General features: G+C 41.0%; 1 protein-coding gene across 1 annotated transcript in view; it reads right to left on the reverse strand.

Annotated features, from left to right (window-relative positions):
* Nucleotides 1-17,475, reverse strand: part of Pappa (pappalysin 1) — a 252,646-nt gene that overhangs the window by 89,530 nt on the left and 145,641 nt on the right. Inside the window, exon 10 of the mRNA XM_008833486.3 lies at nucleotides 8,140-8,333. Coding sequence (XP_008831708.1) covers nucleotides 8,140-8,333 — 194 coding nt within the window. The remainder of the gene's footprint in view (nucleotides 1-8,139; nucleotides 8,334-17,475) is intronic.

Raw genomic sequence — 17,475 nt, forward strand, 5'->3', positions numbered from 1 at the left:
TAATACTATTTGTCTCTCAGGAAGCCAAAGGTGTTTCTATAAGAATCTATCCATTGTCACCAGAAAGAAAACCACAGGTCTGAAGCAACCATCTCATTCTTGACAAGCATCTGCCATGTAGTTTACCCCCACATTGAAAAGCAAATCCGGCCGGGGAGACTGATTTGACCAATTAATCATATAGTTATTAAGTGATGAACCCTTAGGTTGGTCTGATCCCAAATCTCAATTAGTTTTTTCTCAAAACTTTCATCATTCAAATATGTTCAGATGAAATTCCAAGGTCGGTCACGGTCTGTCATATCAGTGCATGGAAAGACTGTTCAAAGCAAATTGGCAGAGACATAGAAGGGGAACCTTGAGGATCTCTTTGAAGAGATTCTATAGAACTTAATGGCTTTAATAGATTTAAAGTCTCTCTCAGTGTAAGGTTTCCATGATGGGTTTGGGATGGTGACAGCAACCAGCTCAGGGTCTCTGTTTTTCACTCTCTTGGAGGGACTTTTGGGTGCCCCATATGAGTGGGACAGGCTGTAACAGACCACGGTACTTTCTGTTCTGTCTCCTTAGATGACTTGCACATGTGCTCTTGAAAAATTATTCAGAAACCACCAGGAGAAAGCAGATCCCTTGGGCCTTTGGGGAAAGTGCTTGGAATCTCTCTGCTCCAGTGTTTCAATGTGTTCCCTTTGTCTCTCCTTCCATACCACTGGCAAGGACTGCCCTGTTTCACTAATGAGAAGAGTCGGATGTTTTGTTGAAGGTAGCAACAGGCAGGAAGGAGCAGATAGCCTTTGGAATTGGTGAGATCAAGATTTTTCCCTACTCTTTACAAATATTATCATCTGCGTAGCACTGGGGAAGTGCTTATCATTGCAAGATTTCCAAGTCAAGAGATTTTTGTGTTAACACATAGTGAGGTAGGAAAGAAGAAAGAAAAGTGCTTCAGGCAAGGCAATTCATCTCTCTGAGGCTTGGTTTCTTCATTTTGAGAGAGAAGAAGTAAAACTTCAGGAGGGTGGTTGTGAAACACATGGGGAAAAATGTGCTTCACAGGGTCTGGCATACAGGAGGTGTGCAAAAGGCATTGCTGCTGGGTTTTTTTTCAACGTCTGTCCAGGTTTGACTCCTGCTTAAAGCTTCAGAAAAGCTCTCCTCAGCCCTCGAGATAAAGTATAACTCCCAAGCATCTGCAGCGTGTCTGAGTACTCCTGGCTCCTTTCCCTGGACTCTTCACTTCCTTATTGGTCCTTTTGGGATGCACCTTTCTCTGTCTCTGTCACTGTCGTTGATCTGCCTTACTCTGTCTCCACCGCTAACATGCTCTTCCCACCCACCCCGTACCCTGTCCTTCAACTTACTAACCCTTCTAGATGCAGCTCAACAACCATTCCCACAGAACATGTCTCTCTGCCTTCCTCCAGGCTTCCGTGTCTAAGCACTTCTTTGTACACTTCATCAAAGTATATATGGGTAGATTGCTTTTTTCTTTCATTTACTTATTTTTTTTTAACATGGTCTCAAGTAACCTAGGCTGACCTCAAACTTGTTATGTGTCTTATAATAATCTTGAACTTCCAGTTCTCCTGTCTTCCAGTGTTGGGATAACAGACATGCCCAACCCCAATACGGAAGGATTTCTTGTCCTTGCATTCAGAGACCCCCTAGCATACCCAGCCTTTTTCTATGAAGACAACAGTAGAGAAGACACAGATGAATTGCTGCCATTCTGGCCCAGAGCTGGTGGCCATCAAGGAATGCCCACATCTCATGATTCTCTTTTACTGACATGTTGGGGTTTCCCGTGCATGGCATCTAACAAACCAGAAATTGTACAAAATTTCTTCTTCAATCTATAACTTTCCTAACTGTGCTTTTCTTCTTTTCCTCCTGCCTAGCCTCCAGCAATAGGTAGGTATACATTCCAAAGCTTGAGGAATTTGTCTTACATGCGGAGGCAGGAACTTGAAGCGTTCCGTTTCTTATATATTTCCATATCCTATACACATTCTAGAAGATTCTTTGGAAAGCAAAATGTTGGCCTAATATGCAATATTGACTACATGTAGTGCATACACACAATAGGGTTCTATTCAGCTTAAAGAAGAACGAATTACATCACTTATGGGGACAATAGAAAGAACTAGAGGTAATAGTATTAGGACAAGTACGTTAGGCTCAGAAGGATAAATGTTGCATATTTTATTTCATATGTGAATTCTAAATTATATTACATATTGTGTATACATGTGTGTATACATATATTATTTATATACTACCCGACATGAGAACCTGAAGCAGTGCTCTCTGGGTTAAAGGAAGGGGACCAGCAAGAGGAAAGAGAAAGGGGAAGTTTCAGGAAGGTGAACATGGTCAAAGTAAATGATAATCTTGAATGAAAATGTCTTTATGAAACCCATCGCTGTGTAAAATAAATATATGTGAATGAGACAGTTATTTTTAAAAGAAGGGGCTGAAGGCTGGAGATCTTGGCAGCAAAGTGAAACAATGGGGCAGCATTTGGGGTACTGCAGAGGGTGTTTCACTTGGAATTCCGACGTGAGCCCCAAAGCCTTCGTGTCCTCATCTGTAAATTGAGAACATTATTTTCTCCTTCTGGAGTAGCTTTAATAAGATTCAAGAATTTGGTACTGAGCCCAGAGGCACTTGGTAAGCATTGCTTTCATGATTTGTCCTAGACATTCTAAAAGTAGACAAAGGGCTTTTCATGTAGCATCTCTGCTGACTGAGTAAACTGGGAGGAGTGTGCTTTCTTCTTTAGGGAATCTCCTCTGGGTTTCACACCCTGGGATGCTTGACTACTGCTTCAGATGGATACAGCTCTCTGATGAAACAGTAATCTCTCTGAGAGCAGCAAGAACTCTTGGATGTTCTTAGAGTTTCTCGAAGTGCTGATGTGTACATCGAACACTGGCTGATGTGACTATGCTTAGTGGCATGAAATATTGACTGATATCTCCTGTGTGGATTGCTGTGGATTGCTGTGGATTGCTTTGGGTAAAAGAATATAAGGGGGACCTAACAGGAATGAGAAAGACTATTGTACTGCCTAGTAAGTAGAAAAATTCAGTGCCCAGTGCTTTCTCTGCTTCTTTAATCTCTATCAGTTAGGTATTATCCAACTTAATCTCTACTGTGTGGTTATCATTTTCATTTTCCATAGGTGGATACTGAGCTTCACAGAGAAGTATCTTGCTCAGTGTTTCTACGAATAGAAGTTAAGAGGACAAAGTCAGACCAACATGTGCTATGGTTAAATGTGAAATATTATAACGCGAGCTTCCCCTTTCCTCATTACAGTCCATGGTCTCCCTTTCACATTCATCAGTGCAAGATGCAAGGGTCCTTCCCTTCAATCAAAAGGAGAAGGGAATTAATACATGCACTATTATAGCATAAGACACATCATGATTTGCATTTTAACAGACAAAGTATTAGGAACATATCAAAGATGATCACAACTCAGGGTGAACTGGCAAGGAGCGTGTACTGACTAGTTTTTGTCAACTTGACACAAACTAGAGACACCTGGGAAGAGGAATCTCAGGTAAGGAATTTCCTCTATGGGACTGACCTGTGGCCATGTCTATGAAGCGTTTTCTTAATTGATAACTGATGCAGAAGGGCCCAGGCCACTGTGGGCAGTGTCATCCTTGAGCAGGTGGGCCTGGGTTGTATAAAGAAAACCACTGAGCAAACATTCTTCACGGCCTCTGCTTCAGGTCCTGCCTCTGGGTTCTTGCCTTGCCTTGACTTCCATCTGTGATGGACTGTCACTTGACAAGATGACATAAACCCTTTCTTCCCCAAGTTGCTCTTAGTCAGAGTGATACATCACAACAATATAAAAAGAAGGTAGAACAGACTAATACAACCTCCCAAAAGGGTTAATGTAAAGTCAAAGCCAATTGTAAAGAAAAAAGAGGTGACTAGGACCCACCTGCTTTCTAATACAGGAATCTTCATAAAATCAACAGTGTAGCCTGAAGAAGTGTGGAAGCCTCATAATATGAGAAGTTTATTCTATCACATGGCTCCCTTCCATCTTTGATAAATCCCATTCTTAAAAATGGTTTCTTTTACTTTGATCCTCAAACTACTGCCCTAGAACTGCTTAGTCTAAGTTTTGTCCTCAAGAGTATAACCAAATAGACTGTTTGGTTGACTGGAGGTCTGTATTCACCGCCCCCAGTAAATTCTAGATCGTCTTTTAGCATTGTTATTTCCTCTTTAGGCCCTGGCAAAGAGGGGCTGCCTGTTGAGTCAGGAAGAAATAGACTTGAGTAGAAACCCTGGGGGTGAGAGCAGAAGCAAGGAACTGTGTGTTGGCAGGCTTGGTGTAAAACGTTAAGAGAAATGTGAAGCATGGAGACAAACTATGAACAAGACAAGATCTCTGCAAGCACTTACATTAAACCAAGCCAAACCATTTCTGAGGTTCACAGAAGAGAGATAACTTGATCCTCTTGATTCATTTACATTTCTGTTTGGTCACAGGAACTTCTTGATTCCAGCTGGGCCAGGAAGGTGCATGGCCCAAATATTCAAAGAATGTCTCTTATTATAGGATATCCAGCCCAATTTGCACAATCAGGAAGTTATGATATTTCTGATAACATTTGAATACAAGACTCAGAATTGAGGGTAGCTTTACTGTAACCAAATTTGGGAAACTTGTTTGGAGAAAATGGACCAGAGAGACTGGAAATCATTAGAAGTGGCAGGCGTATGCAAACTCAAACTCAAGTTTAGGTTGGTATTCTAAGCTCATATCACACAGAGATATGAGCTTAGAAGGGTTGTTCATCCACTAGTTACAACAGCCTTGTTCTGATGAGACTGTGCTCTGGATGGAGTTCTCATACGTATGTCTTGCATAGTCATGGGGTCAGTGGTCTTACACTTCTGTGGGTTTCCTTACGGGCTACAGCACAAAATAGGTACATACCGCCAACAAACACTTGAATTTATTGTTTTTACAACATCATAGAAAGGCTCACAGAGATGGGATAAATTGAATTATAAAGAGGAAATAGGAGTGCCTGGAGTGGTTTCATCATTCCCCGGGTCAAGACTGCTCTAGTAAAGACCAAGGACTGCAAAAAAGGGTCCCTATGACAGGGAATGAGAACAGCCTGGGTTCCAATGGAACTATGTGATACTCAGGAGGAATGAGTCCTTGACATGCCATCTAGGACCCTGCTTGTTTTTCTGGAACCTAGTACTTCTAACTTTCATTGTGGTCTCATATTCCCAGACCCCCTCCCACTGTGGCTTTCTAAGAAATCCTTCTAATGATGCTAAATTCTTCACTTATAGGTCTTTTAGCTGCCTGGGGAGACCACTGCTCTTCCCCAGTTGTCTAAGGTAGACAACAATGTTAACCTTGAACAATGGCGAGGTAGTTGGCTATAAGTATGTGAATGTTTAGCATGGTGGGTGGTGGAAGTCAGAAAGTACTAGCTCCTTCCCAGGTATTTTCCTATATTTAGTTTGGTCAGTCTCTGGATTGAGCACTTACAGGCTTATTCATGTATGAATGAAGGGGCGGGGAAGAAGGGGAAAGAATAAAGAGAGGGAGATGGAAAAGAAAAGGAAGAGAGGGGGAGAAAGGGAGAGAGGGAGGGGGAAAGGGAAAGGTAGAGGGAGGCCGAGAGGGGAAGGGATGATCATGTTGGAGGAAGGTGAGGGACCCAGGGTGCAGTTTTCTATCTGATTCTTAAATACAGCTTTCAAGAGTCTCCCAGCTCATTTTCTCATGCCACCAACATCTTCACTGGAGGCCCTGACAGGGAGAAAATTAACTACTAGTCTTCTCTAGTTACTAAACAGGGGAATGAGGAACACAGTTACACTTCTTCCTGTTTCTCTGTCATCATACGGGAGCTGGTCTTGAACTTCGAGAATACATTTACCTTGAATGAAGCAGCCTGTGCTGTGTGAGTACATATATGTTTGTGTGCACATGGCTTTGCATATGTGTGTGTGTGTGTGTGTGCATGAGTGCTTGTGCATGTGAGTGCTGGGGGGTGGGATGAGGGGTGACTTCTAAGGCATTTGCTTTCAGATGAGGAAGCTGGAGACTGTTCTGCACCTTCCAGAATGTTCTCTTCCTGACTTTGCACCGAGTCTGCACACAGATTCTCTCCCCTGACCCTGCAGAGGCCAGTGAGCTTATCTCATTATGGCAAATTTAGTTACAGCTCAAGTCTCCTTGTAACAAAGATTATGTCCAAGCACAGAGTAATGGAACCTAGCCGATTTCATTATAATAAAATTGGTTACAATGAATAATTCAATAGGACGATTTTGTTTCCTCCTTTCCTCTTAGTAAATCGAAGAGCTAGTATTTATAATGATTTTTTTAAGATTGGATTTTTGTTTAGGAAGAGATAACCAACCATAACTCCTGACAGCCCTTCTCCCTAGAAGACTGGAATAACTGTCCCATAAAGTCTCTTTTCAAATGACAAGACTGGGAAATTCCTTCTGTCCTTCACTCATATTAGCAGCACTAACTTTTGGTGAGTTTTAAGCACAGCTGTTCCCTAAACTCCGGCACATATGGGGTTCTCAGTGTGTTAATAATTCCCCCTTTTGAGTAACGTTTTTCAAACATCTCCAGGAACTGAATGCTGGTGTGGAATTTGGAATTCCTGTACATTCGATGTGAGGGAGAAACAATGGCTGACAGAACATTTTCCCTCAGTGTGTGTGTGTGTGTGTGTGTGTGTGTGTGTGTGTGTACGTGTGTGCGCACGCATGTGCACGCATTTACTTACAAAGCAAAAGCAGACATTCTGGGCACCTAATCTTACCTAAATGCTGTTCTTGAGGAGGGGGAAAGAAGAACGGAACCCCAGTCTACTGTTAAAGAATTGATGGCCCGATGGGGGAGCTAAGTGGGTATACAAATAGAGTTCCGTGTGAAGGTGCAAACACATAGGTGAATTCACCCAGCCTAGAGGCAGCACATAAAGAAAATGAACATGTGCCCACTCTTTCCTAGGCTGGCACAGTACATGAACAGCACCAGGAAACCCCAGGAATCCAGTTCTTTCCACTCAGCTTAGGTCATCCAGTGATGAAAGCAAATGAGAAATTCAAGAATCTAATAATGTAAACATGAGCAAAGGAGATGAAGGCATGATCAAACAGAGGTGACAATGGATATATGAGGCGGTTGTATATTCCTACCTTTTACCTTATCCAATAATTCTCACTGGACCCCACCCAGCCCAAGGTCCTATTTTATGTTATCTTAAACCTCGGTGTACCCCACTGAGCCTGAAGTAAGGAAGTAATATCAGAGAGGAATGACTGGGAATCACGGCTCATCTGTAAGGCCAGGAGGCACACTGGGCTCAGAAAAGGCCGTTGTGCTGGGCAGTCAGAAGCACTGAGTCGTGTCTCTGGGAAATGGGAGTCTCAGAAGAAGGCAGGTGCTTTCTCAGTAGGATAATTGCAAAGGGGGCTCTGGGGAGAGCATAGCCATCCCTAGGATCACACAAGCTCTGGTGGCCCCAAAATGCTTGCTCCCTCAAATAGGCTGTCATTCCCCTGAGAGATAACTATGGTACATAAATAGTGCATTAGGAGACCATGGAATAAGTCACGTCATCTTAGCAGTAGCAAGATCTCTGATATGCATCAAGCTAAGCTGTTCTTTTAAACATGCGGAAAGAAAAACTGGAGCCCAGAAAGATGAGGAGACTAGTCCAAGTCTACACAGAAAATCACGGCAGAGATGCTATTAATTCAATAAGCATATAACTTGATACTGCCTGACAAAAAAACTAAGTCTTCCCAAATAAATTTGTTTTACCCCATTGAATTCCAATGGTATACGCAGGATGAAATTCTTTCCCACATGTGAATCATAACAGGTAATGACATAGAGGACAGCCATTACTCTTATTATGGTTGTGTTCCCTCCCCTTGGCCACTGAATGCCTAGTCCTTTACCTATAGCACTGAGAAGGGGCTGACATCACACGTGGCTAAAGATAAACTCAGATGGTGATGTCCGATGACATCGTGTTTGAGGTGGGCACCTTGAGAGGCACGGCAGTGACTCTGAGAGCCTGCAGAAGGTGTCCCACATGACTACAAGCTTACCTGGGATGCTGCTGGCTGTCCAATGACAACCCAACCTGGGCACCGCTGGTCTTGATGGGATACTGAAGCATTGGACGCCCATTGATCCAGGAAACCCTGGGGCGTGTAGACACCACAGTCTTTAATGCTAGTTTTTTGTTCAAACTCTTCACACATCCCATCCCCATCATGGAAATAGCACCGGCTGGGTTCGTCTGTGGGAGATGGATATAGAAAGGGGGACAATAAGTAAATATTTGTTCCTTTGCCTCAGCTCTCAGCAGCAGCCATGGATTAGACCACCAAAACCATATGCTTTGTTGAGTCCATGGTCATTAGTCACAATGGAATAGTCTTCAGCCTTTAGGGAAAAAAGGAAATCCTGCCATATGTAACAGCTTAGATGAAACTGGAGAGCGTTATCCTAAGTAAATGGGCCAGTCACGGGAGCACAAAACTGCCTGATTCCACTTATAAAAATGGTGAAACTCAGAGATAGAAAGCAAAATAGGGATCTGGAGGGGAGGGAATGGGAGTTGTGTTCAATGGGCATGGTGTTTTAATTATATGAGAGGAAAACACTCTAGAAATTTCCTGTACAGTATTGTACTTACTGTTAATAATATTTGACTGTACAGTTAGTATATGTTAAGAGGGAAGATCTCATTCGTATGCCTCCAATCTTCGACAAAATTCGCAAACACTTCCATCTTCATTCATCCCTAGTGAGCCTCACAAACACATTGTGAAGAAGATGTCCCTATTTTAAGTATAATTTTGATCTTCCACATAAGGAAAATGAGATCTCATATACCTTTAATAATATACCCAGGTTGCACAGTAGGTTAGTGCCAGATTTAGGAACCCAATTAAGGTTTTCACTTTCCAAGTTCTGGTACATTTCCCAATACCACAGAAATTTCTATTTGCAACCTGGGTTTATTTAACTCCAAAGAGGATTTCAGTTTTGCAAAAAGAATGAACCAGCTTCAGTTTCAGCCCTTTCACTAAAGTGCTGTGCTACATTAAATAAGTCTCTTTTCTTCTCTTATCTTAGCCTTGAAAGCCAAGAAGGCTGTTGGAATAATAGGACTCCAACAGCACAACCTAATGCTTCTAAGGGCTTAAGAGTCTCAATGAAAGAACAAGTGAATTTGCAAACTCCTGCCTAATTCAAACCACAGAAGCCTCTTTTCTATTTGCAAAGTTAAAATCTGTGGTTGTTTGCAATGATGCTCACTTGTCTCTAAGTATCAGAGGATCACTGAGCTAGTAGCAGGATGTTATCTGAGGTGTGACTTATGCAAGAGCATGTTTCCTAGTGTTCAGTGTAGAACAATTAAGGAGAAACCTAGGTGGCTATGCCTACAGATCACCCTGCCACCTTTCAATGGCTTGCATCAGCTCCTCTGTACCACACCTCCATTGCTTCTAGGCAAAGCTAGATGCCTCCTCTGAATAGATGCCTATCTGTTTAAGATCTTCACTTTACCTCAGGGGTCACATGGGCTTGGGAGGAGCCCCTGTCTCCTTTCTTCAACCAGTTCTATGTGAAGATAAGTCAAATGTCCTGCTTGAATGTGGCTGGCTTCACTTGGAAGCATGGAGGAAATGTATGTTTCCTCTGTGTTGACCCTCCTCTTTGCAGACTGGACACTGGTTCAAGTCCATTTGGTGGAGTTTCCATGGCCTCCTTTATCAAGAGGCCAGGTGACTCACCACAGTTACAGGACATTTTGAGAGATGCTCATAGTACCCTGGAGCTTAGTTGACCTAGGAGGGCAAGGAGTAAAAACTGTCCTTTATGTCCCTCTGATCAAATTAGTATAGGCCTCAAAGTATGGCTGTTAGACTCCAAGAAGGTTAGTTCCACCAGTCTGGTACTTTTAATTTGTCAGTAGGTTGGTCCATTAATATGGTTCCTTTTGGTTTTTTAAAACTAGCTAGGCATTATTTATCTCTCACATTGTCTAACCCTTCCACCGTGGTTTCCCCATTTAAAGTGCCCCAATTTTCCCCATTTCTCTCTTAATAATACCATTCTCCAATAGTCCCAACTCTCTTGAGTTCCTTCTTTCCCTTTATCCTCAAGATTCCTTGTATAACTCTCCCTCCCTCCTCCCCTTAAAATAATCCCATTTATATCTCCCTTATTAATGCCTGTTTCCTACTGTTATTCTATTTCAGATTCTTTCTTTTCCTTTACCCCCCTGGTTCCTTTTCATTATCCTGGGTTCCTTTGGTTATGTCTGGATACATACTCACTTATAAGGATTTGGTGTTAGGATCCATATATGAGGGAGAACATAACATGTTTTTTGGGGGGGAGAGTTTGGGATTTTTTTTTTTTTTTGGGGCTGTGTTTCTTCACTTTGTATAACAGTTTCTAGTTCTATCTATCTACCTGCAAATTTCATGATTTCATCTTTCTTTACTGCTGAGTAAAACTCCATCATACAAATGAACCACTAAAAATTTATAGGCAATATTGAAAGAGATGCATCTTTGCTCCAGAAATTGTTATTCAATACGTCAATGCTGTAATGAAATGCTTCTTCTAATCATGTGGTTATTAAATAAATAATTTTAAAAAAGATGTTAAGTCTAACAACACCCATCACACTGTGCTGCATTCTAAAGCTCCTCTGATAGGGTCTAGATTCCTTGAAAGGTTGTCTCTGCCTCGTGTCTAAAGGCCACTGTATAATTTATTATCAAAACTAGAACACTTTGAAAGTGAGGAGTGTGCCATTAGAAAATATGTCTAAGCAACAGGCACATGGAAATCTAAATTTGAATTTCCAGTCAAATCATTGTGTTTGATAGCCATTAGGTTACTGCCAGATCATCTGTCTAATACTTACTTCAAAATAATAAAGTAAAACTCTGAAGAAGGCACTGAGCTTAAGGCCAAAGACCTGAGTTTGATTTCTGCCCCTCATATTGCCTATGCAAATTTTCAAAACTGTTTTGTTTCTTAATCTCTGGCTCCACACCTGTAATGTGGACCTAATTGCCCCAGCCAGGACAAGGCCTCCACAGGAAATGAACACAATGTACATTGTACATTCTAAAATAATCGTGACAGGAAAAATGCTTTCTTCTAACGGATCAATTTGTTTCTAAGTGACTGAATTTAAATTAGCTTGTTAAATTAGTATTCACTTGAAATATTTTCAGTTTCCCTTCTAGAAAGAAGGGTCAAGGATAAATCAATTGGACCTGAATTTCTATGTTGATAAAAGGGTCATTGAATTCAGGGGTAGCAGAATGTTGAGCCTCTTCCAAGCTTGTTTATTTCTATAAAGAGATTACATGGTGAAATACTATGGAAAAGGCCAAAATAAGACAATTCATTATAGTTCAATTAGTGAAGGACACATGGGAACCAGCTGAGAAATTCAGTGACCAGTAGCCTGCCAGGTACTTCTACCACAAGACAATCTCAGCACTTCTCACAGCCTCTCAGTGACTATGGACAATTCACACACTTACAAAACTTAGGTGCATCTCAAGAGCAATCAGCTATACATCCAGACTTTAGAACCCAAGGAACTGGACTGTAGAGAGTTAGAATGCCCACTTATATCAATAGAGATATATACAGCCGAGTGTATTGCCTGAATGTATACAAGTGCACCCATGTTGTGTATTGCACTGGATTCTCCTGGAACTGAGTTGTGGATGGTCGTTAGCTGCCATGTGAGTGCTGGGAATGGAATCCGGGTCCTCTGCAAGAGCAGCCAGTGCTCTTAACTGCTGAGCCATCTCTCCAGCCCTAGAGCCTGGCTTTTTATTCCTAGCAGAGAGATCTTGCTTATAAATAATATTAATAGAATGATAAAAAAAAAAAAAACCTTACCCCTTAAGGATAAGATCATGAGGTTGACTGATTTTGGTACATTTCTTTTCTTCCAATATGAAGACAAAGAGGGAGAAATTATAATGAGATATTATAACATTTGCCTTCTAAGATGACTTATTCATTTCCTCAGCAAAAGACCTCTCACAGTAGCAGAAAATGGAAATAGAGGTAAATTCTTATAAAGGTTTACTTCTTTCTGATTAGATTTAAGACCATAACAAATCTGATTAGAATCAAAACTTGAGAATGGACAGAGGTATGGACAGACATAAGTGAGAAAGAAAACCAATGCAAAGTTAGATAGAAGTCAGATGGATGGTAGAGAGATAGGCAGAGATCGAGTCAAAAGATAGAGAAGAGTTAGCATGTAAAAGAAGGAGGGACAGAGAGGTGGCTCAGCAGTAGAGGCACTTGCCACCAAGCCTGGCAACCTCAGGTCCATCTCCACATGGAAAGAGAAAACCAACTCTTACAATTTGTCTTCTAACCTCCATGCATGCATCCTAGCACACACACATTACACACACTAACTACCTAACTACCTAACAACTAATTAACTAACTAACTAACTAACTAACTAACTAACTAAACAAATAAATGAGAGAGAGAGAGAGAGAGAGAGAGAGAGAGAGAGAGAGAGAAAGGCTGAGAAAGACAATGCGTGGTTTCTTGTCCAACATTCTGCTGACAAAGCTATTATGAGTTCCTTTTAAAAATAACATCCTTAGATTCTGCTATTCAGTTTGTCTTGCTACTAGTGTCCCAGGGGTCCCTCTGCTCCATCTGCCAGTCTTTGCCTGGGGAATTCTCTCTCCTTCCCTATTCCCTCTGCCCCAAGCACTAAAGAGAACAGAGTAAGGAATGGAATACAAATGTGTGGCCAGGAAAAACAAAGACAGCAGCCACAGAACAATAAAACAAAACTGGCCTTCTTGTTTTCATTACATCAATTTACTTGGTGTTCCTTGAATGCTTTGTGCTGGACACTGAGGAGGTTACTGTGAAGAATTTGACAGTTGATTGCCCTGCTACCCTGCCTTCTGTGAAGTAGCCAGGTGGCATTGATAGATGATATATAGATAGATAGATAGATAGATAGATAGATAGATAGATAGATAGATGATAGATAGATGATAGGCAGATAGATAGATGATAGATAGATAGATAGATAGATAAGATAGATGAGATAGAGGATACATAGATAGATGATAGATAGAAAATAGATAGATAGAAAGATAGATAGATAGATAGATAGATTAGATAGAAGATAGAAGATAGATAGATAGAGATAGATAGATAGATAGATAGATAGATAGATAGATAGGATAGGATAGATTTATGCTCCATCAGTAGGGATAATGTGAAGATTATGAGAGAAAGAGAGAGAGAGCCTTCCTAAAAATGCAAAAGACTTTCAACAGGTATTTGTTAAATGTATGAATGACTAGATTTCAGAATTCCTGATGTGTACATTCCTGTGCAAATACAGTTCAGACTCTTTACCCTTTGGAAACTGATCTTAGGATGAAGGAAAAAGTGTTGAGACACCAGTAGGAATTGGTTTATAGCAAGCCTTATGCTAAGCAGCCTGCTCTCCATCTAACTCCATCTTCTCATAGCAAAAAGGAACTCATCATTTGAGATTCATACCAGGACATGTGGTAGCCCATTTAGAAGTCTGTGCTTTCAACAAGGGCACTGGATGAGGATTAACAAAGCCTGCTTTCCCCAGCTGATTGTTTATAAGTCAGAAACTTTCTCTTCCTCTCAGAAGGAATGAGCTTAGCCCCCAAAGCCTCAGGTGAATGGACTTTTTGTATGTAGACAGGCAATTGGTCAGCCCTACATTGACTTTGTGTTCAGTTTTCATCTGGACAGAGCATCATGATTAAAGTCTACACACCTGCATCCTTGAGGTACATACCGAGGGCGCCCGTTGAGATAGAAAGAGATTGTTACTTGTTACACACTTTGCAGCTTTGAAGCCCAAGTCTAGAGACAATGAAACAAGTTTACCTTAAAATATGAGCAAATGCTGGGGCATAGACTTATTGTGAAATGCTTTTACCCTTTAAGTCAGAACCTTCAGCTATTGATCTGACTCTGATTATTGGTTAATTTTTTATATACTTCACCATCCTATGCCTGAGTTTCCCAAGCTATGAAAAAAAAAGATTACCTTTTAGATTTCCTCACTAAGTAGATCAATAGAGGCAAGAATGAAACTGGTTTTAAGGGCATAATGTGGATTCTTCACAATGATGAAACTGGAATGAGGCAAGGGTAGAAGAATGTATCTTCTTAGAGAGTCTCCTGTAATCCATCCAGCTCTAGATACGAAGGAACCCTCAAGGGTAGAAATGATCAAAGTTGGTACCGGACTGTTTTCAATATAAATGATAAGGAAAGGAAGAAAAAGCAACAGCTTAAAGAAAGAATACGTCTACTTATATGGTAGGAATATTTCAGAAAATTGGGAGACACTAACTTTGCTTGATAAGAAGCTTTGACAATTTATGCTCACTTGTACAGTAGTGGCACTAATGTTATGGGAATAACCAGTCACTCTCTGATTGAATTTGAGGGTGATTCCATAAATGGGACTTCATGCTTGGTACTCTAAATCTGGCCAAAAGCCCACCACAGGGAAGTTATAGGTCCTAGAGGGGAACTGAATGCTGTTGTTTAATTAAATGTACATGGTGTCAAGCTCTATTCTAAATATCTATGTTTATACTCATAGGCAAATGCTACACTCAGTCTTATTCAGAGATGCTTCTGTTTCCAATGAACAGTAGTAAATACAAAGGCTCACAGCTACACAGAGTGCTGAAAATAAGTGACAAATGCTCAGCCCTAAACAACACATTCCTACCACCTATGAGGTCCAAGGAATATTGCAGAAGAGGAGACAGAAAAAGATAGGGAGAGGGGCTTCTGGGCTTGGCACAGTTGTTGAGCTCGTGAACTGAGCAGCTGGGGATGCCTGCACTGAGTTTGCACAAAAGTGAGCACATATGAGTCAGGCATGAAGGGAGAAGCCCTTGGGGTAAACTACCCCTCACTGCTGAATTATTTGCTACTGATATATTCAGAGGGGAAAGTTGTCATTGCCTTCAACTGTGTATCTATTGGTGACCCCACCACCGGGCTTCATTGGATAGTTCCACACCAGTGGTCACACAGATGGCCCAGGTTAAACTAAATGGGTTCCAAAACAAAATCTAAAGTCATCAATGTGGAAAAGTGACTGGAGTGGAGGTGGGGATTGATAGGGATTGTAATGGTTTAAATGAGACTTGTCCCCCATAGGCACAAGTATGTGTACACTTGAATAGTTGGTGGTGGTGGGTGGAGATGGCTATAGAATCTTTAGTAGGTGTGGCCTTGCTACTTCCTTGCAAGGAGGAAGGGCATCACTGATGGCAAATTTTGACTGTTCACAAGCTGGCCTCGCTTGCAGTTTGCTCTCACTGCTTCCTTCACATGCTTGAAGATGTGAGCTGTCAGCTTCCTGCCATCATACCTCCCCTACCATAATGGACTCTCCCCCTGGAACCGTAAGCCTAAATAAACTTTTCCATCCCTAAGTTGCCTTGGTCATGATGCTTTATCACAGAAACATAGAAGTAATCAATATAGGAATCTAAGAGAGATTATGAGAGGATGGGGAGAGAGAGCATACAATACTTTATATGTGTATGATATTGTCCAAGAACAAGCATTTAGATGTACATTCTAAAAAAGCAAAACAAACAAAAAATCTGAAGAACTCAAAACATTGTTTTACTTAGTTGTTCTTGTATGCCAGAGACTATGATAAACTGTAGATATAAATATGCATAACTTCCTCCTCCATGGAAATTATGGTAGTAAGTACATTTAAGTATTTGGCATATCATGGATGGTCAAATAAGCTTTATGATAATGATCTTGGAGCTGAAAATAATTCTTTCATTTTATCTATGGGGAAGTTGAGATTTATATGATTGAAGCTATATGATAAAGAGTTTAAAGAAACTATTCATTAGAAACAAAATGAGAATTCTAGTTCTTGAACCTATACTAAATACAATGCCTTTTCTACTCTCCTGCCCCCCCCCAATATTTAATTCTGGGAACAAAATAGTGTATCATCCATTAACAAAGTGCAATACTATTTTGGGGTTTTCTCTAGATTTTTCATAGTGTCATTGGTATGGACTAATTAGTCTTAGAAGCTTTCAGAGTTACTAAGCTTCTGTTAAAGAAAAGGTACAAAGTACTTGTAGATCGGGACATGAGGATTGTCAGTCATTGGCCATAGACTTGACTTAGGGCACAATGAAAAATGAAAATAATTTCAGTGCATTCTCTTCTGAAATGGGATACCTTCCAAAGGCTGGGTAGATTTAACCTGTATTTCAAAACATTTGTTAGAAAGATAGGTCAGTTTGGGGGAAATCATCTGTCCCTGTTATAGCAGAGAGAACAGTGACTGGCATTATGACACTTTAACGACTATCACTTTGATCTATTTTTTTGAGAACAAGAAAAAAATGTATTTTTAAATTCAGCTGTTTATTTAAGAATGGTACTAAAGCCACAACAAGCTTTGTGCCATATAACAATGTATCCAAACAAAGACAACAGCAAATGATCCCAAAATGTGCAATCTTTGTAACCAAATAAAGGCTTCTTGGAACAGGGGCATTAGTGGTGCTGTAAGCCTCAACTGTTTACATGAGGATGCTTGGGTAAAGGCTTGTGGAAGCTATGTTGGCATATGTTTCCTCTGGAGCAGAAATATATTGACTTCACGCTGTCTTTCTTTCAAAGGCTTCAAGTCAAGCCCACATTGCTGACCCCATTAAAACTATTCTGACCATGGTTTACAGTTGACCTCTTCAACTAGATCAGTCTGTCCAGGGTACAAAAGACAGGGTGGTGAGGGACTCCTAAAGAGTCATGAATCTGCTAACCAGCTTCAAATGCCAAATAGGTCTGCCGAAGCTGAGTAGCTTACACATTAGTTCCTGGTTCCTTCAAGGACTGGCAACAAACGAACATGGGCCTGAAATTCTTCCCCTTGTTTCATAACAATTAGTCATTCTCTAACAGACTGAAAGACACAGAAACGGAGAGAATTCCCACATGGAGTCACTCTAATCCTATGTTCAGATGCACATGGAGGGTACTCAGCGCACCACTTCATCCCTTTTCTCCTTGGGCCTCACAGTGATCTCATGACTGGCTTTAGCCTTCCCCACTTCAGCCCCATATAACTATTTTCAATAGTTTCCTATCTTATCACATGTAACAAAACCTGGAGTTTGTATCATGACCTAACAATCAGCTTTATGTGATTATTTCCTACCGTTCTGTCTACTTCTCACAGCTTCATCCATCCATCCATCCATCCATCCATCCATCCATCCACCCATCCATCAATCCATCCACCAATCCATCCATCCATCCATCCACCCATCCATCCATCCATCCACCCATCCATC

The sequence above is a fragment of the Nannospalax galili genome, unplaced genomic scaffold (genome assembly GCF_000622305.1).
Source record: "Nannospalax galili isolate Female #2095 unplaced genomic scaffold, S.galili_v1.0 scaffold34, whole genome shotgun sequence".
Lineage (NCBI taxonomy): Eukaryota > Metazoa > Chordata > Mammalia > Rodentia > Spalacidae > Nannospalax > Nannospalax galili.